Source organism: Pseudophryne corroboree, chromosome 12 (genome assembly GCF_028390025.1).
Source record: "Pseudophryne corroboree isolate aPseCor3 chromosome 12, aPseCor3.hap2, whole genome shotgun sequence".
Taxonomy (NCBI): domain Eukaryota; kingdom Metazoa; phylum Chordata; class Amphibia; order Anura; family Myobatrachidae; genus Pseudophryne; species Pseudophryne corroboree.
This window is the reverse complement of record NC_086455.1, coordinates 141588462-141605190: the sequence shown is the minus strand read 5'-3', so window position 1 is coordinate 141605190 and position 16729 is coordinate 141588462. Positions and strand designations below refer to the sequence as shown.

The 16729-nt window shown below is 48.7% G+C and overlaps 1 protein-coding gene across 16 annotated transcripts in view; it reads right to left on the bottom strand.

Annotated features, from left to right (window-relative positions):
• Positions 1 to 16729, bottom strand: part of LOC134981011 (receptor-interacting serine/threonine-protein kinase 3-like) — a 246712-nt gene that overhangs the window by 22154 nt on the left and 207829 nt on the right. For all 16 annotated transcript variants that reach the window (XM_063948098.1, XM_063948096.1, XM_063948097.1 and 13 more), the window contains one exon: positions 2454 to 2781. In XM_063948098.1, coding sequence (XP_063804168.1) covers positions 2454 to 2781 — 328 coding nt within the window. The remainder of the gene's footprint in view (positions 1 to 2453; positions 2782 to 16729) is intronic.

The window sequence follows — 16729 nt, the reverse complement described above, 5'->3', positions numbered from 1 at the left end:
GATCTATAGAAAGAACAAATGGCATACAGTAATGTGATCTGGAGAAAGAACAAATGGCATATAAGAACTTTGCAGGATACAGAGGTAAATCTGACTCCACAATCTGTACAAAATTATTTTAAGAGTTGCCAACCCTGGGTGGAATCTAAAATTAATTTTCCTAATAATTCTTCTTGAATGATTTGCAAATCCCTGCATTATGGGTCTAATTCTAAGTTGATTGCAAAACCACATTTTCCTCTAATGTGCAAAACCATGTGCACTGCAGGTGGGGCAGATGTAACATGTGCAGAGAGAGTTAGATTTGGGTGGGGTGTGTTCAAATTGAAATCTAAACTGCAGTGTTAAAATAAAGCAGCCAGTATTTACCCTGCACAGAAACAATATAACCCACCCAAATCTAACTCTCTCTGCAAATGTTATATCTGCCCCACCTGGAGTGCACATGGTTTTGCCCAATAGGGGGAAATGTTGTTTTGCAATCAATCTTGAATTAGGTCCTATGATTCTTAGGGCTGGATATGGGAGGTTGACAGTGACAATGAGTCACTATGTCGACCTCAGTATAACAGTGCTGGGATTCTGGCACAACTGAAATGCAACTAAGAGCATTTTACCCGCGCGGCTGCTTTTAATGCTGAGGTCGATGTAGTTACAAAATGATGTTGTATTTGTGTGTACTGTACAGTAAAGAGGAAGACAGAGTCTGAATAAAGGGCCCCTTAATGGTGAACTTTTTGTTATATGTAATGTGATCTTATACATTGTAGTGGAAGGAATAAACTTTTGTAATAAAATAATTCATGCACAGTATATTTAGCCTGCAGATGTCTCCAGATTAGCTGCTAGCTTGCTGACAGTAATGTACTCCTCTAGATTGTAAACTTGCGAGTGAGGCCCTCTAACCTCTGACAGTGCCCAGTCTTGTTTTATAACTGTGTTCTACTGAAAATGCTGGCAGTATATAAAGAAATAGTAATAATACTAATATTAATTCAGTAACAGATAAGCATTCTTATATAACCTGAAAGTATTCTATCTTACATATTGCATTATAAAACATAAGAATTTCTATAAATCTCCCCATTGCAACTGCAAATACAGAAATGATTGTAAATACTTATTTCTCATTAATTTATCTGTAGTTTTATGGGACCTACACACTGGCCAATACCAGTGAAAGATATGAACGCTCCCGTTCATTAATGAACGAGATACAGTTCATATCTTTCAATGTGTAGGCACCAGCAATGAACGATGCGTGGCCCCACACTCCTTCATCGCTGATGCCGGCTCATTTAAACATGCAGGCCAATATGGACAATATCGTCCATACTAGCATGCATTGCTATGGAGCCAGGTGATGGGGGGAGTGAAGAAACTTCACACCAAACCGCCCCCCCCCCCCCCCGCCACCGGGTCGCCCGTCTGCCGCATCAGCCGTTGGGCAGCTCGCCCGGCAATCGTAAAGTGTGTTGGGCCCATTACTATATACAGTATATAAATACATGACTAGTAATGAAGGGAGATATTTTGTGGATGTTATTGGTTGGTAATGATATTCTACTAATGCTCTATTCATCTTTTATTTTAGAAAAGCAATTGGTTCCCGTTTCTTCATATTTTGGGGTCAGTGCATTAAGAAGGGAAGTACGGGTGATGCCAGCAATGTGTTGCTGTAATGTAGGTTGTCATCCTACAACACATCGCCCTTACTTCCTGCATTTTATCTGACAGCCCCATGGGGGTGTATATGTAAAGGCACGCCTACCGTATGTGCAGGATTTGTGCGTACTGCTCACCGCCTGTACATCACCCCAGAACATTCAGTCTTACATCGCATCTAATTTAATTGACTGCAAGACTTGCGTTAGGGTAGTTTAGACTAGAAGAATATGTTTCATTTCATTATTTTACCTAATATAGTGGTATATTGTTTTTCTAGGTAAGAATGGCTTTGTTTCAGTGTTCCTTAATTTTTTAATACGTTTATCTTTAGATTGTAATAACATGTTTCCATGCAATAACATCTACACATAGCTATGCTGTAATATATAAGCACCTGCTCTAACACTATGACACATTGGTGGGACAGTCATTCAAGTCGCTTAAGTCTAGTAATGTTAAAACCAGCCATAAACTGTTCCTGAAACCCATTCGTAGATAGATCTCTCCTTTCTATAGGTATGTAGTCATCAGTATCTACCAGACATATGGATTCTTATTAGATTAATAATAGGGTTAAGAGTCATAAACCTCATGGAAAATTTGTTTAAACTATCATCAACCCAGTTGGAAATGGTGTTGAAATAATTATCACTCTACACCTACCAAGTCATACTATTTGGGGTGTGAATCTCATGTTTTATGGCTGTCAAGTACACCAAAGGAACAAAGGAAAGGGAGGGGGGGGGGGGGGGGGGGGGGGCAGGAACAACTTTAAAGTCACTCACCTGGACATCTAAGTGCTTATTTAAAAGTACATTGCAGGGCTTTAGGTCTCGATGAATTATAGGTGGATCAAGGCTGTGGAGATAGTTCATTCCCAGAACCACCTGGTGGAGAATTTGGAACCTCAGAGCCCAGGGGACATCACAGATATTGTCAAACAGAGAACGCAGAGAACCATTAGGCATGTACTCCATGACCAGTCCATATTCTAACAGATCACTTTCCGGTTTCTGGTACCAGCCTAACAGGCGGAGGACATAGGGGTTGCTGGCTTTCTGCATCACATCTCGTTCCTTCATTAGATCCTTCATCAGCCTTTTCAAGTTGGTGCTGGAATAGAAAGACACAAAGTACTTTAATTAGTGAATTGAAAAATAATGCACATATTACAAAGGGAATATAATGTTGTAGTGTGCTTAACTCTTAAAGGCTACTGTAAATCCATGTCTACTAACAATATATTACAGGATTACTTTCATTCTAAAGGTTCATTCCATGCAAAACAGAAAACCGATATTTGTGTAGTCTAGTAAGAGGAGTTCCTTGTTCATGCTACAAAAGGTGTTGCCAATATTTGTATAAATGGGACGACAACTGTTAATGAACTGTGGTATCGCTTGAAATCAAACAAGTACCCACGCTGCTGGGAGAGGTCATGTGGTCTGTGGCGGCACCTCCATCTGTCTCCTCACTGGCACTGACATGGTTAAGAGACCCATGGACTGGCCGCCAGTAGATGTGATCCCTCCCTGCCAAGGCACTACAGTCCGTGATTTTTTCACCATTGTGACAATGCCAAAAAAGCACTGTCTTTAGCGCCACTGTTGGCGAGGTCACATATGCTGGTGGCTCCTTCTGTCAGTGTGTGCTGGGCGACATTGGGGCGGAACACCATGCCTGCTGGGTGCACTTATGAAGCAATAGTGCTCTAGGCATAAGCCTATATGGCCTACACCCAGGGCTATCTCTGCATCCAGGCAATTTGCAGCTTTATCAGCTGCAGAATTGGAAATCCCCTTATCCTGATTCTGAGTCACAGTCGTCCGTATGTCTTTCGATGCATGTGTGGCTTTATGATAATGTCAGAACGCCCTTCCCTAGAGTGTACAACAGTGCGTCGGAATATGCAAGAATTGAGATGCTCACTCACAGCCAGGGTCGTTGTGAGCCACGCCAGGCCCCGGTAAAGGCTTGGGGCATGCTTATTAAGTGGGCGTGGTTATGCCCACTTAATAAGCCACGTTTAAAATTTGTGAATAATGACATAATTGCAGGGCTGCTTACAAGGGGGGCACCATTTTAACATAGGGAGGTAGGGGGAGGGCACCCGCTTCCTACCTTACTTGATCTGAAAGTGGGTCCCTCCTCCCCGGCCAGCGCCATCTTCCCAGTGATATTTGGAAAGATGACGCGGGCACTAGAGAGCAAAGATGTGCCAGAGTCTTTGCTTTCTATGTGCAGCACCATCTTCCCAAAGATATCACCGGGAAGATGACGTTGCAGTACAGGTATCCGGGGGGAGGTGGTTAGTGACCCGGGGCCCCTCCAGCAGCCCGGGCCCGGGTAATTTGTACCCTCTCCCCCTGCCTCTCGGCACCAGTGCTCACAGCATCTAAAGACGCATCATCTTTTGCACCATTGAATCTTGCACCAGCCCTCTAGCAGGTGCAATTTATCCATCTGTGTATGACCTCCTATGTGAGTGGTTGAGCGTTTCTGTACACAACAGCCTTCAGCTGCAAACCTGTAGCACTTCCATAGGATGCAGCATTTACGTGCTCCAGTTTATCCACACCCCCCGTTACCTCCCAGTCACTACCCAGAAATACTCCTTACATTTCTGCTACCATGCATCTAAATTTGTGCTTCGACTCTGTACTAACAAAATCACAACAGGTGCAGTGCAATTCAGACACATGCACAGATGAAAAACATTGCTCCACTGAGGCCGACTCTGAATCAGGCACTTAAGGGCCCTACAGACATGCCGATCCGCCGCCGAGCTGCCCGACGGTGGATACGGGCGACGAGCGACCCGGCGGCGGGGGGGCAGTGACAAGGGGAGTGAAGTTTCTTCGCTCCCCCCATCACGCGGCTCCATTGAAGTGCAGGCAAATATGGACGAGATCGTCCATATTGGCCTGCATGCACAGCCGACGGGGGACCAGCGATGAACTAGCGCGGGGCCGCGCATCGTTCATCGCTGGAGCCTCCACACTGAAAGATATAAACGAGTTCTTGTTCATTTATGAACGAGATCGTTCATATCTTTCAAACAAATCGGCATGTGTGTAGGGCCTATTAGTGACTACAAACAAAGTACCCATAGGGCAGACTCTGCTTGCAATGCATGACTGTGTTTGTGTTGGTGCATTGCTGGGACGTGGTGATTATTGGCCATCCTTTCTTGCCACCATACAATCTTAACCACTGAAATGGCATTGTCAGATCACGTGACCCCGCTGACCATCTGTGTCCCCCAGTTTTTGCCCAGGAGAGCCGTTCTGAAGATGTGCATAATGTAATATTTCTATATTTAAAAAAAATACTTTTTAAACTATATTAATTTAAAAAAAACTATTTTATGAACAGTTTTGAAGGGAAAAATCGTCAGTTAAGTGCTTAATATGCCATATCTCCTATATATTTGGCTACATCTGTGACTCTGTGCCTGGCCGTAACGCTGGGTGGAGTCACAGCGGTGGGCAGAGTCAGCAAGTCTCTGCTCCTGCTGCCTGTCCATCTCTCTCTCTCCCCTCCCCCCACCCATCAGCAGCTCTGACTCCCCAGCCGCGGCACCGGGCCAACAACAACGGCTGATGCCGCCCCCGGCATACACATTAGGAGGGACGGGTGGCGCAGGAGAAGGCTTTCATAGCCCTCCCTGCCCCGCATACACAGACCTGCCGCCTCCTCCGCACACATCCAGCTGTCCGCTCTCCTGCTGTGACAGGAGGCGAGTGCTGCAGTGACGTCATCTCCTGCAGCACTCGCCTCCTGTCACAGAGAAAAGCCGCCACACACACTCCAGTCTCCGGGGACTGCCAGCATCTACAGGCTAGCTGGAAACACCCCCGGAGCAAGAGAGAACATACCCGCGAGGTCACGCCCCTTTTACAGCAGGCCACGCCCCCTTTAGGCCACGGGGGGGGGGGTGAGAGATGTGTGTAACAGTAATACTGACCCGGTGACGCCTCTGGACACTACTGTTTACCAACCTGCAGCAGCCGCCCACAGCCTCAACGGTGAGTCATCCCTCTGGCCATCCTACACACTGATTCTATGTGTGGGTGCCACTTTACACAAGTCTCCTCTTCTGGTGCCCTCCCCCTCCACTACTTTCCCCCTCTCTTCATCAGCTTCCTCACTGGGGACCCTCCCTGCCGACCCGCGTCTCTCTATCCCCTCCCTACCGCCCCGCGTCTCTCTATCCCCTCCCTACCGCCCCGCGTCTTTCTATCCCCTCCCTACCGCCCTGCATCTCTATATCCCCTCCCTACCGCCCTGCGCCTCTATATCCCCTCCCTACCGCCCTGCGTCTTTCTATCCCCTCCCTACTGCCCCGCGTCTTTCTATCCCCTCCCTACCGCCCCGCGTCTTTCTATCCCCTCCCTACCGCCCCGCATCTCTATATCCCCTCCCTACCGCCCCGCGTCTCTCTATCCCCTTCCAGCCGCCCCGCCTCTCTGTATCCCCTCCCTACCGCCCCGCGTCTCTCTATCCCCTCCCAGCCGCCCCGCCTCTCTGTATCTACCTGCTGCCCCGCGTCTCTGTATCCCCTCCCTAACATCCTGCATCTCTGTATCCCCTCCCTACCGCCCCACGTCTCTCTATCCCCTCCCTACCGCCCCGCGTCTCTGTATCTCCTCCCTACCGCCCGCGTCTGTCTGTATCCCCTCCTCCCTACGCCTCTGTATCCCCACCCTACCACCCCGCGTCTCTCTAACCCCTCCCTACCGCCCGCGTCTCTCTATCCCCTCCCTGCCACCCTGCGTCTCTCTATCCCCTCCCTACCGCCCCGCGTCTCTCTATCCCCTCCCTACCGCCCTGCGTCTCTCTATCCCCTCCCTACCGCCCTGCGTCTCTCTATCCCCTCCCTACCACCCGCATCTCTCTATCCCCTCCCTACCGCCCACGTCTCTCTATCCCCTCCCTGCCACCCTGCATCTCTCTATCCCCTCCCTACCACCCTGCGTCTCTCTATCCCCTCCCTACCACCCTGCGTCTCTCTATCCCCTCCCAGCCGCCCCGCCTCTCTGTATCCTCTACCTGCTGCCCCGCGTCTCTGTATCCCCTCCCCAACACCCTGCATCTCTGTATCCCCTCCCTACCGCCCACGTCTCTCTATCCCCTCCCTGCCATCCTGCGTCTCTCTATCCCCTCCCAGCCGCCCCGCCTCTCTGTATCCTCTACCTGCTGCCCCGCGTCTCTGTATCCCCTCCCTAACACCCTGCATCTCTGTATCCCCTCCCTACCGCCCTGCGTCTCTCTATCCCCTCCCTACCACCCTGCGTCTCTCTATCCCCTCCCTACCGTCCCACGTCTCTGTATCCCCTCCTCCCTACGCCTCTGTATCCCCACCCTACCACCCCGCTTCTCTCTATCCCCTCCCTACCGTCCTGCGTCTCTCTATCCCCTCCCTACCGCCCTGCGTCTCTCTATCCCCTCCCTACCGCCCTGCGTCTGTGTGCCCTCCCTACCGCCCTGTGTCTCTGTATCCCCTCCCTACCGCTCTGTGTCTCTGTATCCCCTCCCTACCTCCCTGCGTCTCTGTATCCCCTCCCTACCGCTCTGCGTCTCTGTATCCCCTCCCTACCGCCCTGTGTCTCTGTATCCCCTCCCTACCGCTCTGCGTCTCTCTTTCCCCTCCCTACCGCCCTGTGTCTCTGTATCCCCTCCCTACCGCTCTGCGTCTCTGTATCCCCTCCCTACCGCTCTGCGTCTCTGTATCACCTCCCTACCGCCCCGCGTCTCTGTTTCCCCTCCCTACTGCCCTGCGTTTATGTATCCCCTCCCTACCGCCCCGCGTCTCTGTATCCCCTCCCTACCGCCCTGTATCCCATACACGGTCCATACCACTGGCTCCTTGATACCTTCCTGACAAACCCTCACCAGGAGTACAGGAGCCATAACCCCCTGCGGTGCCCCCCATAGTTACCGGTATATCAGTGATGCTCCGCTCTGCCGCCTCCTCCCTATCCCTCACACAGCAAGCACAGGGCACCGAGCACATGACCGCGCTGTCCATCCCCATTGGCCCTGGTACCAGCTCCAGCCATCGCCCCCTTCTCCTACTGCACCTGAGGGGGGCGCGCACATAGCGCATGCAGAGGGGACTGTTGCACCTGCGGCCGCGTGGAGACCTTGCGTGCGCAACATGTCCGTGTTGCTACACCTGAAGGATGGTACGGTGTAGAGAGAGGTAGAGATGAGCGGGTTCGGTTTCTCTGAATCCGAACCCGCCAGAACTTCATGTTTTTTTTCACGGGTCCGAGCGACTCGGATCTTCCCGCCTTGCTCGGTTAACCCGAGCGCGCCCGAACGTCATCATGACGCTGTCGGATTCTCGCGAGGCTCGGATTCTATCGCGAGACTCGGATTCTATATAAGGAGCCGCGCGTCGCCGCCATTTTCACACGTGCATTGAGATTGATAGGGAGAGGACGTGGCTGGCGTCCTCTCCATTTAGATTATAAGAGACTGAGAGAGATTTACTGGAGCTGACTAGGAGGAGTACTGTTACTGTAGAAGTGTAGAGACTGAGTGGAGAGAGTTTACTAGTGAGGACAGTGCAGTTTACTTTATAATCCGTTCTCTGCCTGAAAAAAGCGATACACAGCACACAGTGACTCAGTCACATACCATATCTGTGTGCACTGCTCAGGCTCAGGCCAGTGTGCTGCATCATCTATTATCTATATATAATATTATATATATCTGTCTGACTGCTCAGCTCACACAGCTTATAATTGTGGGGGAGACTGGGGAGCACTACTGCAGTGCCAGTTATAGGTTATAGCAGGAGCCAGGAGTACATAATATATTATATAGTGAGTGACCACCAGACACACAGTGCAGTTTATTTAATATATCCGTTCTCTGCCTGAAAAAAGCGATACACACAGTGACTCAGTCAGTCACATACCATATCTGTGTGCACTGCTCAGGCTCAGGCCAGTGTGCTGCATCATCTATATATAATATTATATATATCTGTCTGACTGCTCAGCTCACACAGCTTATAATTGTGGGGGAGACTGGGGAGCACTACTGCAGTGCCAGTTATAGGTTATAGCAGGAGCCAGGAGTACATAATATATTATATAGTGAGTGACCACCAGACACACAGTGCAGTTTATTTAATATATCCGTTCTCTGCCTGAAAAAAGCGATACACACAGTGACTCAGTCAGTCACATACCATATCTGTGTGCACTGCTCAGGATCAGGCCAGTGTGCTGCATCATCTATTATCTATATATAATATTATATATATCTGTCTGACTGCTCAGCTCACACAGCTTATAATTGTGGGGGAGACTGGGGAGCACTACTGCAGTGCCAGTTATAGGTTATAGCAGGAGCCAGGAGTACATAATATATTATATAGTGAGTGACCACCAGACACACAGTGCAGTTTATTTAATATATCCGTTCTCTGCCTGAAAAAAGCGATACACACAGTGACTCAGTCAGTCACATACCATATCTGTGTGCACTGCTCAGGCTCAGGCCAGTGTGCTGCATCATCTATATATATTATATATCTGTCTGACTGCTCAGCTCACACAGCTTATAATTGTGGGGGAGACTGGGGAGCACTACTGCAGTGCCAGTTATAGGTTATAGCAGGAGCCAGGAGTACATATTATATTAAAATTAAACTGTGCACACTTTTGCTGCAGGAGTGCCACTGCCAGTGTGACTGACCAGTGACCTGACCACACTGACCACCAGTATAGTTAGTAGTATACTTATATTGTGATTGCCTGAAAAAGTTAAACACTCGTCGTGTGACTTCACTTGTGTTTTTTTTTTTTTTATTCTATAAAAATAAAACTCATTCTGCTGACAGACAGTGTCCAGCAGGTCCGTCATTATATAATATATAATATATACCTGTCCGGCTGCAGTAGTGATATATATATATTTTTTATATCATTTATCATCCAGTCGCAGCAGACACAGTACGGTAGTTCACGGCTGTGGCTACCTCTGTGTCTCTGCACTCGGCAGGCAGTCCGTCCATAATTGTAATACCACCTAACCGTGGATTTTTTTCATTCTTCTTTATACATACATAGTTACATAGACATCTTCTCTTTATCAACCAGTCTATATTAGCTGCAGACACAGTACAGTACGGTAGTTCACGGCTGTGGCTACCTCTGTGTCTGCACTCGGCAGGCAGTCCGTCCATAATTGTATACCACCTAACTGTGGTTTTTTTTCATTCTTCTTTATACATACATAGTTACATAGACATCTTCTCTTTATCAACCAGTCTATATTAGCTGCAGACACAGTACAGTACGGTAGTTCACGGCTGTGGCTACCTCTGTGTCTGCACTCGGCAGGCAGTCCGTCCATAATTGTATACCACCTAACCGTGGATTTTTTTCAGTCTTCTTTATACATACATAGTTACATAGACATCTTCTCTTTATCAACCAGTCTATATTAGCTGCAGACACAGTACAGTACGGTAGTTCACGGCTGTGGCTACCTCTGTGTCTGCAGTTGGCAGGCAGTCCATAATTGTATACTAGTATCCATCTCCATTGTTTACCTGAGGTGCCTTTTAGTTGTGCCTATTAAAATATGGAGAACAAAAATGTTGAGGTTCCAAAATTAGGGAAAGATCAAGATCCACTTCCACCTCGTGCTGAAGCTGCTGCCACTAGTCATGGCCGAGACGATGAAATGCCAGCAACGTCGTCTGCCAAGGCCGATGCCCAATGTCATAGTACAGAGCATGTCAAATCCAAAACACCAAATATCAGAAAAAAAAGGACTCCAAAACCTAAAATAAAATTGTCGGAGGAGAAGCGTAAACTTGCCAATATGCCATTTACCACACGGAGTGGCAAGGAACGGCTGAGGCCCTGGCCTATGTTCATGGCTAGTGGTTCAGCTTCACATGAGGATGGAAGCACTCAGCCTCTCGCTAGAAAAATGAAAAGACTCAAGCTGGCAAAAGCAGCACAGCAAAGAACTGTGCATTCTTCGAAATCCCAAATCCACAAGGAGAGTCCAATTGTGTCGGTTGCGATGCCTGACCTTCCCAACACTGGACGTGAAGAGCATGCGCCTTCCACCATTTGCACGCCCCCTGCAAGTGCTGGAAGGAGCACCCGCAGTCCAGTTCCTGATAGTCAGATTGAAGATGTCAGTGTTGAAGTACACCAGGATGAGGAGGATATGGGTGTTGCTGGCGCTGGGGAGGAAATTGACCAGGAGGATTCTGATGGTGAGGTGGTTTGTTTAAGTCAGGCACCCGGGGAGACACCTGTTGTCCGTGGGAGGAATATGGCCGTTGACATGCCAGGTGAAAATACCAAAAAAATCAGCTCTTCGGTGTGGAGGTATTTCACCAGAAATGCGGACAACAGGTGTCAAGCCATGTGTTCCCTTTGTCAAGCTGTAATAAGTAGGGGTAAGGACGTTAACCACCTCGGAACATCCTCCCTTATACGTCACCTGCAGCGCATTCATAATAAGTCAGTGACAAGTTCAAAAACTTTGGGTGACAGCGGAAGCAGTCCACTGACCAGTAAATCCCTTCCTCTTGTAACCAAGCTCACGCAAACCACCCCACCAACTCCCTCAGTGTCAATTTCCTCCTTCCCCAGGAATGCCAATAGTCCTGCAGGCCATGTCACTGGCAATTCTGACGAGTCCTCTCCTGCCTGGGATTCCTCCGATGCATCCTTGCGTGTAACGCCTACTGCTGCTGGCGCTGCTGTTGTTGCCGCTGGGAGTCGATGGTCATCCCAGAGGGGAAGTCGTAAGCCCACTTGTACTACTTCCAGTAAGCAATTGACTGTTCAACAGTCCTTTGCGAGGAAGATGAAATATCACAGCAGTCATCCTACTGCAAAGCGGATAACTGAGGCCTTGACAACTATGTTGGTGTTAGACGTGCGTCCGGTATCCGCCGTTAGTTCACAGGGAACTAGACAATTTATTGAGGCAGTGTGCCCCCGTTACCAAATACCATCTAGGTTCCACTTCTCTAGGCAGGCGATACCGAGAATGTACACGGACGTCAGAAAAAGACTCACCAGTGTCCTAAAAAATGCAGTTGTACCCAATGTCCACTTAACCACGGACATGTGGACAAGTGGAGCAGGGCAGGGTCAGGACTATATGACTGTGACAGCCCACTGGGTAGATGTATGGACTCCCGCCGCAAGAACAGCAGCGGCGGCACCAGTAGCAGCATCTCGCAAACGCCAACTCTTTCCTAGGCAGGCTACGCTTTGTATCACCGCTTTCCAGAATACGCACACAGCTGAAAACCTCTTACGGCAACTGAGGAAGATCATCGCGGAATGGCTTACCCCAATTGGACTCTCCTGTGGATTTGTGGCATCGGACAACGCCAGCAATATTGTGTGTGCATTAAATATGGGCAAATTCCAGCACGTCCCATGTTTTGCACATACCTTGAATTTGGTGGTGCAGAATTTTTTAAAAAACGACAGGGGCGTGCAAGAGATGCTGTCGGTGGCCAGAAGAATTGCGGGACACTTTCGGCGTACAGGCACCACGTACAGAAGACTGGAGCACCACCAAAAACTACTGAACCTGCCCTGCCATCATCTGAAGCAAGAAGTGGTAACGAGGTGGAATTCAACCCTCTATATGCTTCAGAGGTTGGAGGAGCAGCAAAAGGCCATTCAAGCCTATACAATTGAGCACGATATAGGAGGTGGAATGCACCTGTCTCAAGTGCAGTGGAGAATGATTTCAACGTTGTGCAAGGTTCTGATGCCCTTTGAACTTGCCACACTTGAAGTCAGTTCAGACACTGCCAGCCTGAGTCAGGTCATTCCCCTCATCAGGCTTTTGCAGAAGAAGCTGGAGGCATTGAAGAAGGAGCTAAAAGGGAGCGATTCCGCTAGGCATGTGGGACTTGTGGATGCAGCCCTTAATTCGCTTAACAAGGATTCACGGGTGGTCAATCTGTTGAAATCAGAGCACTACATTTTGGCCACCGTGCTCGATCCTAGATTTAAAGCCTACCTTGGATCTCTCTTTCCGGCAGACACAAGTCTGCTGGGGTTGAAAGACCTGCTGGTGACAAAATTGTCAAGTCAAGCGGAACGCGACCTGTCAACATCTCCTCCTTCACATTCTCCCGCAACTGGGGGTGCGAGGAAAAGGCTCAGAATTCCGAGCCCACCCGCTGGCGGTGATGCAGGGCAGTCTGGAGCGACTGCTGATGCTGACATCTGGTCCGGACTGAAGGACCTGACAACGATTACGGACATGTCGTCTACTGTCACTGCATATGATTCTCTCAACATTGATAGAATGGTGGAGGATTATATGAGTGACCGCATCCAAGTAGGCACGTCACACAGTCCGTACTTATACTGGCAGGAAAAAGAGGCAATTTGGAGGCCCTTGCACAAACTGGCTTTATTCTACCTAAGTTGCCCTCCCACAAGTGTGTACTCCGAAAGAGTGTTTAGTGCCGCCGCTCACCTTGTCAGCAATCGGCGTACGAGGTTACATCCAGAAAATGTGGAGAAGATGATGTTCATTAAAATGAATTATAATCAATTCCTCCGCGGAGACATTGACCAGCAGCAATTGCCTCCACAAAGTACACAGGGAGCTGAGATGGTGGATTCCAGTGGGGACGAATTGATAATCTGTGAGGAGGGGGATGTACACGGTGATATATCGGAGGGTGAAGATGAGGTGGACATCTTGCCTCTGTAGAGCCAGTTTGTGCAAGGAGAGATTAATTGCTTCTTTTTTTGGGGGGGGGGTCCAAACCAACCCGTCATATCAGTCACAGTCGTGTGGCAGACCCTGTCACTGAAATGATGGGTTGGTTAAAGTGTGCATGTCCTGTTTTGTTTATACAACATAAGGGTGGGTGGGAGGGCCCAAGGACAATTCCATCTTGCACCTCTTTTTTCTTTTCTTTTTCTTTGCATCATGTGCTGATTGGGGAGGGTTTTTTGAAAGGGACATCCTGCGTGACACTGCAGTGCCACTCCTAGATGGGCCCGGTGTTTGTGTCGGCCACTAGGGTCGCTAATCTTACTCACACAGTCAGCTACCTCATTGCGCCTCTTTTTTTCTTTGCGTCATGTGCTGTTTGGGGAGGGTTTTTTGGAAGGGACATCCTGCGTGACACTGCAGTGCCACTCCTAGATGGGCCCGGTGTTTGTGTCGGCCACTAGGGTCGCTAATCTTACTCACACAGCTACCTCATTGCGCCTCTTTTTTTCTTTGCGTCATGTGCTGTTTGGGGAGGTTTTTTTGGAAGGGACATCCTGCGTGACACTGCAGTGCCACTCCTAGATGGGCCCGGTGTTTGTGTCGGCCACTAGGGTCGCTAATCTTACTCACACAGCTACCTCATTGCGCCTCTTTTTTTCTTTGCGTCATGTGCTGTTTGGGGAGGGTTTTTTGGAAGGGCCATCCTGCGTGACACTGCAGTGCCACTCCTAGATGGGCCCGGTGTTTGTGTCGGCCACTAGGGTCGCTAATCTTACTCACACAGCTACCTCATTGCGCCTCTTTTTTTCTTTGCGTCATGTGCTGTTTGGGGAGGGTTTTTTGGAAGGGACATCCTGCGTGACACTGCAGTGCCACTCCTAGATGGGCCCGGTGTTTGTGTCGGCCACTAGGGTCGCTTATCTTACTCACACAGCGACCTCGGTGCAAATTTTAGGACTAAAAATAATATTGTGAGGTGTGAGGTATTCAGAATAGACTGAAAATGAGTGTAAATTATGGTTTTTGAGGTTAATAATACTTTGGGATCAAAATGACCCCCAAATTCTATGATTTAAGCTGTTTTTTAGTGTTTTTTGAAAAAAACACCCGAATCCAAAACACACCCGAATCCGACAAAAAAAATTCGGTGAGGTTTTGCCAAAACGCGTTCGAACCCAAAACACGGCCGCGGAACCGAACCCAAAACCAAAACACAAAACCCGAAAAATTTCAGGCGCTCATCTCTAGAGAGAGGACACAGCTGCCCCTGCTCCGCATTGTATCAGCACTCCCCTCTGTGTCTAATGACACCATATACCTCTTCATGCGGGTATGTCTATATCACATACATCCTTATCCGTGTCCTATATATTGTTACAAATAAAATGACATAGGTATAGGTCCCGCACCCCCTCCCCCCACACCTGCATCCACCTCCCCGTCCACTCGCAGCATCTACATACTCCCTGCCTCATCCGCGGTCCCCCCCGCACCCGCTACATTCTGTACATCGTGCTCTGCAGGCACTGTTCACGCCGTCGCAAGGGGCTACACCCCCTTCACCATTGGAAGCACTTTCGTCGTGCAATATTTAACCACTAACAAACCTAGGAATGCAGGTAATACTCATACAAATATTGAACCGCAGCAAGGCGTGCAGGGGTTAAGGGGGTGTAGCCCCTTTCGACGGTGTGAAGAGCGCCCGTAGGGCGCGATGAAGCACCTAGTTTTCAATAAATACCTTACTGTCTTTCTCATGCCATTTCCTGTCTCTGTGTTATTATTTTGTTAAGGTGGAAGGTCATGTGATTTATACACAACACACACATTGGCAGTTAGGAGGTTTACAAAAAATGTATTCTATGTTTAGAACACAGAACAAAAAGTGAAAGTACCAAATGCCCCCAACCATAAAATGGTTAAAGAAACAATAGAAACACTTTTATTAATGTACAACAGACAGTTTGTGTTCTTGCACCTTCACCCATATATATCCAGGGAATAGAGGGGCAGATGTATTAACCTGGAGAAGGCATAAGGAAGTGATAAACCAGTGATATGTGCAAGGTGATAAAGGCAGCAGCCAATCAGCTCCTAACTGGTAATTTACATATTGGAGCTGATTGACTGGTGCGTTTATCACCTTGCACATATCACTGGTTTATCACTTCCTTATGCCTTCTCCAGGTTAATACATCTGCCCCATAGTATGAAGTCCCATACTTTTCCCTATTCTTCACCAGCTAGTAGACTCCCTGTCACTGACTCTTGTACTGAGCTTGTCCCTGTAGTAGACAGAGGTTACATTAACAAACATGGGTGGTCATTCCGAGTTGTTCGCTCGTTGCCGATTTTCGCTACGCTGCGAATAGGTGGAAAATGCGCATGCACATGGTACGCAGAGCGCATGCGCTTAGTAATTTTACTAAGAACTTAGTAGATTTACTCACGAGCGAACAACGTTTTTTCCATGCTGAAGTGTTCGTAGTGTGATTGACAGAAAGTGGGTGTTTCTGGGCGGAAACTCAGCGTTTTTACGGCGTTTGCGGAAAAACGCAGGCGTGCCAGGGAAAAACGCGGGAGTGGCTGGAGAAACGGGGGAGTGGCTAGCTGAACGCAGGGCGTGTTTGTGATGTCAAACCAGGAACGAAACTGACTGAACTGATCGCTATCTGTGAGTAGGTCCGGAGCTACTCAGAAACTGCTAAGAAATTTGTAGTAGCAATTCTGCTAATCTTTCGTTCGCTATTCTGCTAAGCTAAGATACACTCCCAGAGGGCGGCGGCCTAGCGTGTGCAATGCTGCTAAAATCAGCTAGCGAGCGAACAACTCGGAATGAGGACCATGGTTAGGCTTTCCTGCTCTGCACATGCCTCATCATTGCACAGTATAATATTTTTATGACAACCAGCTAAAAGCCAGAGTAACCGCCGTGTGCAGCACAGACAGCAGCTAGATGGGCTGGGAGTGACTCAATAAGGTGCTGGTAGCATTTTGATGATGAGCTGCTCCACTGTAGCGTGTCGGTTTTCCCTCACGCACCTTCGTAGCCGACGTTCACCTCTCACATCAATGGCACGTGATGCTCTGTAGTTTCCACGTCGGTTATTCACTTTCACCTTAGCACATACTTGCCTACCTGACCCTCTCCATGAGGGAGAAAATGCTCTGTTCCTGGACTTTCCTGGTAATGTATGATTGCCATCACCTGTGGTGAAACACCTTTCTTATCAATTAACTAGCTCACCACAGGGGATGGCAATCATACATTACCAGGAAAGTCCAGGAACAGGGCATTTTCTCCCTCATGGAGAGG